This window comes from Microcebus murinus, chromosome 14 (genome assembly GCF_040939455.1).
Source record: "Microcebus murinus isolate Inina chromosome 14, M.murinus_Inina_mat1.0, whole genome shotgun sequence".
Lineage (NCBI taxonomy): Eukaryota > Metazoa > Chordata > Mammalia > Primates > Cheirogaleidae > Microcebus > Microcebus murinus.
In genome coordinates, this window is record NC_134117.1 from 29,597,550 (window position 1) to 29,610,344 (window position 12,795).

The 12,795-nt window shown below is 34.6% G+C and overlaps 1 protein-coding gene and 1 pseudogene across 1 annotated transcript in view; both read right to left on the bottom strand.

Annotated features, from left to right (window-relative positions):
* The window catches only part of CC2D2B (coiled-coil and C2 domain containing 2B), a 122,875-nt gene that overhangs the window by 102,075 nt on the left and 8,005 nt on the right, over positions 1-12,795 (bottom strand). Inside the window, exons 2-6 of the mRNA XM_076009907.1 lie at positions 7,451-7,515; positions 5,387-5,441; positions 3,963-4,039; positions 3,481-3,522; positions 567-650 (exon numbers count right to left, since the gene is read on the bottom strand). Of these exons, the coding sequence (XP_075866022.1) occupies positions 567-650; positions 3,481-3,522; positions 3,963-4,039; positions 5,387-5,441; positions 7,451-7,515 (323 nt within the window). The remainder of the gene's footprint in view (positions 1-566; positions 651-3,480; positions 3,523-3,962; positions 4,040-5,386; positions 5,442-7,450; positions 7,516-12,795) is intronic.
* LOC105872777 (large ribosomal subunit protein eL6 pseudogene) lies at positions 9,355-10,343 on the bottom strand (annotated as a pseudogene).

The following is a 12,795-nucleotide window of genomic DNA, read 5'->3' on the forward strand; positions in this document are numbered from 1 at the left end:
TAACTAGTACTGGAGGAAGGGCAACCACACAGTGATGGGAGGACTCAGCCATCTGAACGGGACAAGGAAGGACTGAGAGAAATTAGAGGCATCTGGGGTTGGACTAGGAGTGAGGAAGAAAGGGGAAACTATGAGGAGTAATAGAGACTATGGAGAACAATGTGGAGCACTTGAGAAGGATAGGAACAACAAATGATAAAGAAAACCCAGGTGCCTGAGCTGACAGCCTATGCTTTCCAGCTCTATCAATGCTTAACCCTCTATGCCTCAGTTTCCTCACCTATAAAGTAAAGATAATCATAGTGTCTCCCTCACAATAATACAATGCACTTTAAAAACTCAGTATAACATTGGGCATCAAGTAGGCATTCAATAAATTTAAGTAACAAATTATTATATTATATACATAAATAATAATATTATTGTTATGAAAAGCTTCTCAAAGGTAAAAGGAAGGTGCAATAATAAAAATTCTATCCCCATCCATGTATTTCATTCTATATATACCTGTAGTAAATTATTTTTCCTGAGACTGAGGAAGTGGGAGTGAGGGGAACAAATCCCACCTGCTCTGAAGACTGGTCCAAAGCTGAGCCTTCTTCACCATTCAGAATGAAAAATGAAAGACCTTCATCTGATGAGACTTTAGTCTGTGGGTTAAACAATGGTAAACCATTATTTAGTGCTGAAATGAATAATTTTACTGCTTATAAAAAAAAGAAATACTTTTCTGTAATATGGTAAATAATAAATATCTTAATGCATAAGGAAGGGCAAGGCAGACAATATCAAATTATATTTAGCTTCAAGTCTGTTTGGTTCATGAGTTTTTATTTTTTTAAATTTATTTTTTTTAATGTTCTGGTAACTTCAATAAAAACCAGAATAAAGTAGAGCCAAATCTTCTCCATCTTCCCAAACTATCTCCTCACTCTAGTCTGAGCATTAAGAACATTACCTCACAGTTTGGCCAAAATGCCAGCTCAGGTCAAATTCTTTCTTTTCTCTCCCTGTTTTTGGGTGTGTGTGCTCTCTTGCGCTCTCTTGCATTTTCTCTCTCTCTCTCCACCCCCCCCCCCACACACACAGAGTACCACCTCACCCCACAATCTTTTGTGGAGTTAGATGTAATTAAAAGTAGTATATTCTTAGTTATAAACTTGCTGACAAAGAAGCTCTCATTTTTCAATCCTGTAAAGTTTGAATCTTTGAAATATAAATCACATCAATTCTTTCTTACATACATATATTCAAATGAACTGTTTTAAGGAAGGTTTTTATCAATTCTATATAAAAAGTAGAATTCATAGTTACTAGGAATCAAAGAATTTAAAAGTATGTAAAAGACAAAAGCTTATCTTATAACCAATTTGTATCTATAATTTAGCTGTCACATTAACTTTAAAAGTTATTCACTTTGCAACAATCTTACACATAGGAATCATCAGTATGTACTTACACTTCCCATCATCTCTGCTCATCTCAAAAACATTTGCTTAAATACCCTAATTCCTGAACAGATATCCCTGTTTAGTAGTTGGTATGGAGATTCTTAGAATCCAATTTCTCTTCCCTTTTACCTCTCTTTTTTCTTGATACTCAGTGGATTGACCTTGACAAACTTCATACTATTCATAGTTTTTACTAGTCACAGTTAAATTAAATCCAATTTAGGCCATGTTTTCATTCATATATTGAATGAACAACATGTACATAAACATCAGTTTTAGTCTACTTTTATTTTTAAGTTTAATTACAATAAATTTTATTAAGCATTTGTGATGGGCACTGCGGAGGAGAGAAAGACAGGTTTTTTAAAAAAATCTTTACTTTTTAAAATTTGCAAATTGTTTTTTTTAAAGAGAGGGATTCTCACTCTGTTCCCCAGGCTGGAGTACAGTGGTGTGATCATAGCTCACCAAAGCCTCGAACTCCTGGGCTCAAGCAATCCTCCCGCCTCAGCCTCCAGAATAGCTGGGACTATAGCATGCCTGGGCAATTTTTCTTATTTTTTGTAGAGACAGGGTCTCACTATGTTGCCCAGGATAATCTTGAACTCCTGGCCTCAAGTGATCCTCCCACCTCGGCCTCCCAAAACACTAGGATTACAAGCATGAATGGCCACACCCAGCCAAAATCTGTGGAATTAAATACTTCAGGTGTTTGTGGCAGAAACTACTAGTTATTCATTACTGTCTTTTCTCCCATCTCTAATAATAGAACCTACTTTTAACTGGATACCTAGATACTTCTCCCACATTTGCTTAGTGGAAATGATGTGCACAATTTGCAGGTCCTGTCCCAACGAAGATCAACCTGCAACCCTTTGGTTCTTTCTTCCTCCTTTCCCTTGGCTAGCAAATGAAAAAACTGGAGCTTTGCCATTGGAGCCAGAGATGGAAATCACATGGGAGAACTCTCCTACTAGCCTGTACTACTTATCTGTTACACTAGAGAGAAATAAAACCTCTCTCTTAATTAAGACATTTTACTTTTAATCTTTTTATTACATCTAGTTAGTACTCTAAATCAGGGGTCCCCAACCTATGGTAAGTTGTATAATTATTTCAGTATATATTATAATGTAATAATAATAGAAATAAAGTGCATAACAAATGTAATGCACTTGATTCATCCTGAAACCATTCCCCCCGGCCTCTCCAGTCCATGGACAAATTGTCTTCCATGCAAACGGTCCCTGGTGCCAAAAAGATTGGAGACCACTGCTAACACAGTTCTCCAAAAATATGAGCTGTTTAGTCATTTCAAATTTCAAATATGTGATTACACACTGAATTTTCAAATACTGATCACACACTAAAAATCTATAAATTGGGGGTCACCTACAAAATAGTTAGTTGGAAGGCCATTAGACTGAGGTGGCTCTAGGACCCTGAGTTCCTATGTAAGCAAACTGAAATCCAACTCAGCACGAATGGTCATATTCAAGGAAAATGAAACTTAAGTTTTTCCAATCAGAAATTTCAAACTAATCTCTAACTAGGGACTTTAAGGCTATCCCTCCACTTTAGCTAATCAAATATTTTTGCCTTGCTTCTGCTGGCACCTTATAAAAGTTTTCCCTCCTGCCACTTTGATAGAGCCCTAACTACCCACAGTCTGGTAATGCCCAATTCATGAATTGCTGTCTGCTTAAATAAACTCTAAAATTTTAATGTGCCTAAGTAAATCTTTTAATGATATTTTATTATAATATTTTTAGGATAAAAAGTAATGCTAAGTAAGAAGAAAGAGTGACTACAAAAGAGCATGAGAGATCTATTTTGGAGTCATGAAAACTGGATTGTAGTGTCGATAGAATAATCCCGCAAGTTAACTAAAAATCATTAAATCATAAACTCAAAATGGGCGAATTGTAAGTAAGGTGTATGTAAAGTATGGCTCCATAAAGGTATTTTTAAAAGTAAAAAAACAAAACAAAACAAAAGAAACGTTATTCACTTTAGAACTTTGACATACCTTATCAATGTGGTGAGTTGAAGATTTTTCACCTTGATTAATCTGAAACACAACATAAATCAATCTCTACAGAGATAGACATAATTGTGCTCATAAAAAGTGTGTTTTTTTTTGTCTTTTGTCTAAAAATAGATAAAAGTCAAGCCTTTTCAATGTTTCTCTTTTAAAAAGTGTATGTATATATGTGTGTGCATGCATATGTATACATATACACATATATTTATATTCCTCATGTATATAATTATTAATACTATTACTATGACCAAATAATTTAACTTTTCTTGGCTTTAGGTCTGACATTATAGGAATGTTACGAGACAAAAGGAAAAGAAAAAAACACGAGAAAGAACTGAAACTTTTTGGAATTAAGGAGCTATACTAAGACTGAATTTCAGCTATTTTTTGACAAAGAAGAGTTTATTATGCTATATGTCTCATTTAAACAGTGTATGTGAAAATAGCAAATTTTAAAAAAACATTACCTTAGCATTTTTAAACTTTTCTCTTACTTTGCCTCTCAATGTGTTTACTATGTTTCGATTTTCTTCTGCATGTAAATCTATCAGGAAACCAACATAATATAGTTCATGATACTTTCTTATAATTCAACAGCAATAGCAGCAAAAACATTTAATAAATATCTTAATTGCATACATTTCTATGCTTTGTGACAATTATGAAAACTGGGCCATTGCCCCATGAGAGCTTAGAACCTAACACCGATAGACATCCCTTTCCCCTTCTCCATCTGGAATAAATATTTTCATCTATGGTCAGGACTGAAGTTTGTTTCTCTTTGTGACTTTTTCTCTATCCTCTGTCACATTATTTTGCTGCTTCCTCAGCTATTGGACAGAATCCTTCTTTGCCTTAAAAAAAAAAAAAACCCTAGATGAGCAAACTTTTATCTTTTTCCTTTTAGGAAAGAAAATCCATGAGAACAGTCATAATATATATAAACATCTCTGTGGAATATATAAATATCAAAGCCAGATTACTTCTATTTGATTAAACTGGAAAGAAAGGAATCTGGAAAGAAGAGAGATAAGTCTCTAGGTACCTATTTTAATTACTTATGTTAGTTTTGTAGTATCAGTGTAACACTTCTGACTCCTACTTATTCCAGTGATTAGAGGAAATGAACCAGTATTGCAGAGTATAAAGAATGTTCCAGCTGTTCTGTGCACGCCAAGCCATGTGTTATTTTCTGCTCACCCACTGGATGATCCACTAGATGAACTTAAAAAAACAGAGGTTGTACAATGCTAGGTACATCAGAAAATGGAGGACCTACTGGTCATTTTGCCTTGGATTTTTCTTTTCCCCCCTCTGCCTTTAAGTATGTAAAGGCTGCATAAAATACAGTGGAAATAAAGACTAAGCATAAAGCTAAATCACTATAGATAATGAGAATCTTCATTCTTAACTGCAGTATTCCTTGGTATAATTTCAAAATTACTAGTCAATTTTGTTTATACTCTATTCCCAGAACTTATTATACAATGGCAGATGGCACATAAGAGGTGCTCAATAAATATTTATTTGGTGAATGAATCAGGATTCAAGTATTATTTATGTAGGTTTCTTCCTGAGATTTGAAGCTTCCTGAAGCAGGTTCTGTATCTATGTATCTTTGTGGTCTCATATAATCTCAAGCACTAGTGGATTCTCCATATTTGCAGAGACAGAAAGACAGAGAAAATGGAACTTATCTTTATTACTTACATTGACTTTTCTACGTATTTCCTTATGCCTATCTTGTATTATCTAGAAAGTTTAATTTCTGTTCAAACTTATTCCTTAGAAAACTAGAGTTCCAGTTGAAACTCTAGGATAGGATTAATCATTTACATCTTTTAAAAACAAAAACCAAGAATATCAGAGTTGGGGTATACTTATGGGGCACCTTTTTGGAGATATTCATCTATAACTTCTTCTTCTGCATCTCTCTCTTCTGAAATCTGCAGGGAAAAAAAAGAGGGGAGGATTAACTTGCACCTTGTTTTGTCATTGAACATCTCACATATTCATCAGCCCTTTGAACATCATCTTCTTTAAAATACCAATTCATATCCTTTGCCTGTTGTATTAAATTTCATCGTTTTATCAACTTGTATGAGTATGGTAGATTTTTAAATTTAGAAATTGCTTTCTCTAATATTAAAAAGGACCTTTTAATGATAAAAATCCAATGGTTAGTTATTAGTGTTCATGTATTACCTACATGTATCTTTTAGGAGGGTCAAATGAGATCACACATATATGAAAATACTTTGAAAATCCAACACTAGACTAGTGTTAGCTATATCTGATTGATTACTCTGTAGCATCTGACAATGCTGAGAACTCTTATTTCTTGAAAACTTTCTGTATCTTTGCCCTCTATCCTTCTATTTCTCTAGCTATTTATTCCCTGTATCCAGGAATAGCCATGCTTCTCCCCATAGCCCAAATATGGGTGTATTCCAAGGCTTTGAAGAGTATATGTATTCCCATGGATTCCCAAATCTGTGTCTCCAGCCTTGACTACTCTCCTAAGTATGGTTATGCTTTTCAAAACCTTATTTCTAGCTGCCTCCTTGTAATTCTAATGGGATGTTCTACCATCAACAAAAATTCAGTATGTTAAAATGAGCATTTCTTTTCTAGTTTTTAAACCTCAATATTGGCCGGGCGCAGTGGCTCACGCCTGTAATCCTAGCACTCTGGGAGGCCAAGGTGGGCGGATTGCTCAAGGTCAGGAGTTCGAAACCAGCCTGAGCAAGAACAAGACCCCATCTCTACTATAAATAGAAAGAAATTAATTGGCCAACTAATATATATAGAAAAAAATTAGCCGGGCATGGTGGCGCATGCCTGTAGTCCCAGCTACTTGGGAGGCTGAGGCAGGAGGATTGCTTTAGCCCAGGAGTTTGAGGTTGCTGTGAGCTAGACTGATGCCAAGGCACTCACTCTAGCCTGGGCAACAAAGTGAAACTCTGTCTCAAAAAAAAAAACCTCAATATTCTAAAAGTAAACTATTCTAGAAAATGTTAAATCCTTTTCAGAATGATATGAAGTATACGTTTGTTTTTAATTTTAAGTTTAAGAACTATAATAGCAAGAATTCCTGAAATAACAACTGTACATGCTAACCCAACTAGTATGCAGTTGGAAAGATCAAGCAGACATACATGAGCATGGCAATCACAGTAAAAACATGCATTTGTGTCAAAAATCAAAGCAGACCACTGATATGATGATAGGAAAATATTATCATAAAAAGAGCTCAGTCTGTAGACTTTCCAAAAGAACTTCAAAATTCATTAGTTGTTCCTATAGACACACACTTAAGAGCTACTGAATAATATCAATATGGACTAAGATGTTCCCTTACTTCTTAATCAACCTTCAGTACTTTTCTCAAGACAATTAAAATTACTTAATATTACTCTTGACCAAAGGATAGCAACCTGTGAAGGCATGATAGAACATCAACTCTAGCAAGTGATTGATAGAAGTCTACCTTTAATTCCCAGTAATCTCACCCACCATTCTCAGGATTCTGTACACTTTTTCATAACTTCTCAATTCCAACTAGAAGGCAGGGATAAAATATGAATCTTAATTGGAGTTACTCTAAGACAGACATAGATATTGGTCCTATATAGGTTTCATTCACTGAATAAAAATATTTTTTTTGAGCAAAGCACGGAATAGCTTTCTGTCTGGCTAAGAAAACACATAAATAAATGAATCTTTAAATAAGAGATTAAGTACATAAATAATTCATCTCTAATGCTCCTTATTGCATGACTGACAGACCAAATAAGAATATAATTCATCCCTAAGCTCTTTTATTATTTTTTAACATATGAATTTATGATTTATGTATAGAACTAAATGTATCACATTTATCAGGATAATCCTACATTTATAATTGGGCTACTTAAAATAATCAAAATCCTTATAAACTCCATTAATACCTTACCTTTTTTTTAGTATCTTTTCTTCTCTTTAAGATCTTTTTCATGATGGCTCTTTTATTTCTACTTTCTAAATAAATAAGAAATATTCTTAAGAATGATACATTCTGTAACTAAAAGAAAATGGACTATTATGATACTTGAAGATAAAAAGTATGCTATTTAAATTTTTAAATTTAACTAAAAACAAAATTTTTCATAAAAATAGCCCAGTCTATAGATTTTCTGAAAGAACTTCAAAATTCACCAGAAAAGAAACATACTATCATCTTTAGCATTTAATATTTAATATCTGATCATCTTTAGTATTTAATAGAAATACTGGTTAATACAAAAGACATGCAAAAGAAGAGATGTAACTCTTACTTGAAAACAAAATTACGTGAAAACAAAATTATCACTGCTTATTAATGACAGGTTTTTATATATGGAAAATCCAAGAGACTCAATCACAAAAGTTTAGATGTAATTGGAAAGTTTGTAAGTGGCAGAATATAAGAGAATATACGTAAAAGTCAATGTCTACCCTACATGCTAATATAAAAAAAGATCCTTTTCACAACAATACAAAAAAATTCCAAAATACTTAGCAATTACTTCAAGTAAAATATGTAGTAATTCCCTCCCCCCAAAAGTATAACACTTTATAGTGAGGAAAAAAACAGGCCTAATTAAATATAGAGATAGTCTATGGAAGCAGGGAGACTGATTAGGAGGCCATAGTATTTTGAGAGATACTAAAGATCTGAATAAAAAAAGATATGGGAATGGAAAGCAGAGAAAGATTTCTTTAATCCTTAATTCACAGGATTTGGTGAGTGATTTGATGTATGGGATAAAATGAGGGAGGAGTCAAGGAGAGCTCCCAGATTTTTGGCTTAAATGAGAGGTAGCATCATTTCAGTATTGTAAAAATAGGAAGGTAGTTGAGGTAGCGATTAGTGAATTCAATTTGCAGATGTTACTTATGGATGCTTATGGAACAGGTGAGAAGGTGAGAAGTCTGGACTGTGGTTAAAAATACTCAAATAGCCTTAGAACAGAAATGAATCAGGTCTAAGCTAAATTCTTTGTACAATCAGCTAAAAAGGCACTTAAGAAATTAACTTAATGACTTTTTAAAAGATTATTAACATCCTTAAGATTTTTCCTGCTAACTTACCAAGATTAAATAAAGAAAAAGTTACAGCACAGACTTTTACCTTCTTACAACCATTTAACTTTCTGTATTAGAAAACTGGCTCCAACAGTTAAACTCAATGTTGTCTTTGAGGATAGTCCTAATTTATAATTCTTGCAGTTAAAGCTTTTTCTAAAAGGTAAGGAAATTGAGGATTAGCTATTTTTGTATAAGATGATCTGAAAGTCCATAGTCAAAGTCTGAGAAATAAAGCTACCAGTTTATTTAACCATTTCTGATCCATAGCGAACAGAAGGCAATTTTATTGGTACAAATATTTGCTTCTTGCTTAGCATTTAGAAAGCGCTTGGTTATGCAAATTATTCAGCAGTGCTCTATCACTATGGTGATTTCTGAAATGAAATTTCCTAAAGTTTATGCTGTGTGTGTAAATTTAACATTCAGGTAGGAATGTATCACTTGGACCTTTGAAAACCTCAAAAAATATGGTTGTACAGGAGATCTGTTCCTAGACAGACTTGGAATACAGAAATATGCAAAAATAGAGTACAATTTGTAGTTTTGCAACCATTTTTCTTTCTATTAATGATGTATCCATGGAAACAGATGTGATAAAACATAAACAATTTTACTTTACTATCAAGTAGGATGTTAACAAAATAGATTTTACTATACTATCTTAATTTATATCTGCAATAATTGAAATTAAAGTCAAAGATGAAACGAAAAGCATTATTTTTTTTTTGTATCTTTCAGTTATTTAATTAGGTTCTTTGTAAAAATTTAGAATACCAATCTGTGAGGATAAATTCCATTAGTCAGGGCAAACAGAGATCGTAGATAGCCCTGGAGCTGAGGAATTGCCTTGATTTTTGGTAAAATTTGGGAGTCCACAGCTTTCTGATCCACTTTGCGCTGTTCTGTAATCTCGTATTTCTCCTTTTCTGTGTCGAAGATCTCACCCTCCTGGTGTCTGGGCTTCCGCAGCTTCTTCTTCTTGAAGTAAGCATCGGTGAGATGCTTAGGCATTTTCACGTTGCTGATATCAATTTTTGTGGTGGTGGCGATGACAAATTTCTGGTGTGTCCTTCGCAGAGGAACTCGATTAAGGGTCAGAGGTCCAGTCACAAGTAACAAGCCACTGCCGAGTTGCTTCAGGAAAACCACCCTCTCGCCTCTGTGGCGTCTGGTGAGGATGATGAGGATGGTCCCGGGAGTGATGCTAGCTCGCAGTCTTCTCACGTGTTGGCTAAACGGTTTTTTGCCGTGGCTCAACAGCTTTCGAGGAACATCTTCTGTTGGATAGTACCTAGGCATTTTGCGAAGTTTAACCACCCGAGTGCCACCATTCTTGTCACCACCAACTGGTTTTGTAACAGTGGCGAGGACCTTCTCCTTCTTTTTCTTTTCAACCTTGGATTTAGCCACTGAGTATTTCCTCTTGTACATGGCCTTCCTAGAGTACATGGCAGATCGGGAATATCGGCCGATTCCTCTGACGAGAACAGGATTTCGGCTGCAGTGTGGCTTCCCCTTCTTAACCTTTTTAGCCTTGAGGTTAGCCTTTTTCACTTTACCACCAGCATCAGCCTTCTTGGCATCAGCCTTCTTGGCTTCAGCCTTCTTGGCTTCAGGTTTCTTGCCTTCAGGTTTCTTGGCTTCAGGTTTCTTCTCTTTAGTATCCGGCTTCTTCTCAACTTTTTCACCCGCCATCTTGCAAGATGGGAAAGAGCGAAAAGTATTATTTTTAAGTGATTGCAAAAGTCAGAATTCCTCATAGTTCACATTTTCATTCATACAGAGTCATTGGGATGGAGGTCAACTTCTGCAACTTCACAACAAAAATTCAACAAAACACCAATTTAATAAGAAAAAAACATAAAGAACTTGTTGAGTCACATAACAAAGTAAGAAGTAATCACCTAATTTCAATTTCTTGTATTTCCAAATTGTAGAAAACATTAAATTTAATAAAAATATTTTTGGTAGTGGAGGCTAAAAAGTCTCTGTGGGATTTATTTCTCTTTCCACATTCATTTTCAGCTCAACAAATAACCTTGCAGCAGAGTATCATTCAACATAAAGGATAAAATGCAAATCCAAGCAATTCCCCAGGCATAATTGTAGAGTCCAACTTGCCACATAAGTACACAAGACTATTCAGGATCCCCTGATGCTTCCTTAGGTGGGACAGAATGCTGAAGTATTAACTACTGCATAGAAACACACTCTAGGAATCAGCATAGACTTCTTTTTTGCACAATTTTCAATACTCTTAATTATTTCTGTCACATGCCATTTGGTTTCAGGAGTGCTAGCAGAATAAAATTATAGAAAAATCCCCCCCAAAAATCTCTACTGTATGGTATAGTCACAAAATGCATATTCTGGTATCCAGTAATATTTCTTTGATTAATTATGAGCTAACCAGAAATTTGTTTTCCCTTTAATTTCCCCCGAACTCTTGTTGAAATCTTTCTAAATGTATTAATACACTTTCCTTCCTTAGCAGATCTGAATTCAGACCCAAATCCACTTTTATCTTTATCTCAGTTCATCTTTTGTCACACAGTATAAATAATTCTTTCTGAACTCTCTTGTTTTTCTTAAATCATGGTCTTCCAGACTTCTTTGTTTTGAATTAGGATGCTCTACCAAAAATGAAGGTCTCATTCAAAGTTATGATAAAAGTAAAGCAACAGATAGCATTTTCTCAAAATAAAATATATTAAATATATGGCACTGGCTACTCTTTCCTAGTACTGGAATATAAAAATAAAAGTGGCAAACAGAAAATAAGCAAAGAAATAATGGACCTGAACAGAGCCCTTGATCAAAAAGGTCTGACAGATCTCTATAGAACATTCCACCCAAATATAGTTGAATTTACATTCTTCTCAGCAGCCCATGGACCCTTCTCCAAAATTGATCACATCCTAGGCCACAAATCAGATCTGAAAAAATTCATTATGGTCAGAGAAGATACAAAGTATAATTTCTATTTTCTTGAATTTTTTCAGATCTGATTTGTGGCCTAGGATGTGATCAATTTTGGAGAAGGGTCCATGGGCTGCTGAGAAGAATGTAAATTCAACTATATTTGGGTGGAATGTTCTATAGAGATCTGTCAGACCTTTTTGATCAAGGGCTCTGTTCAGGTCCATTATTTCTTTGCTTATTTTCTGTTTGCCACTTTTATTTTTATATTCCAGTACTAGGAAAGAGTAGCCAGTGCCATATATTTAATATATTTTATATACTTTGTATCTTCCTGACTTCAAGCTTTACTATAAAGCAATAATAGTTAAATCAGCATCAATATCTGGAATAGATCTGGGATACCAGACATGAAACCATCAGTATACGGCAACCTAATATTTGATAAAGCAGACAAAAATATACAATGGGGAAAAGAATCCCTTTTCAACAAATGGTGCTGGGAAAACTGCATAGCTACATGCAGAAGATTGAAACAGGATCCCTACCTCTCACCTCTCACAAAAATTCACTCAAGATGGATAACAGACTTAAACCTAAGGCATGAAACCTTAAGAATCCTAGAAGAAGACATTGGGAAAACCCTATCAAACACTGGTCTAGGCAAATAATTTTTGAGGAAGAGTCCCAAGGCAATCACCGCTGCATCAAAAATAAACAAATGGGATCTCATCAAATTAACAAGTTTCTGCACAGCCAAGGAAACCATCAGTAGAGAAAATAGACAACCCACAGAATGGGAGAAAATATTTGATCTCTACACTTCTGATAAAGGTCTAATAACAAGAATCTATCTAGAATTCAAAAGAATTAATAAGAAAAAATCAAACAACCCCATCAAGAAATGGGCAACGGAAATGAACAGAAACTTTTCCAAAGAAGACAGAATAATGGCCTGCAAACATATAAAAAAATGCTCAACATCTCTAATCATCAGAGAAATGCAAATCAAAACCACAATGAGATACCATCTAACACCAGTGACAATGGCTTGTATCAAGAAATTCCAAAACAACAAATGCTGGCAAGGATGTGGAGAGACAAGAACACTCTTACACTGCTGGTGGGACTGAAAATTAGTGCAACCTCTGTGGAAAAGAATTTGGAGATACCTCAAACAGCTAGATATAGAAATACCATTAGACCCAGCAATATCATTGTTGGGCATCTACCCAAAAGAGCATTCTACTATAAAGACATCTGCACCCAAAT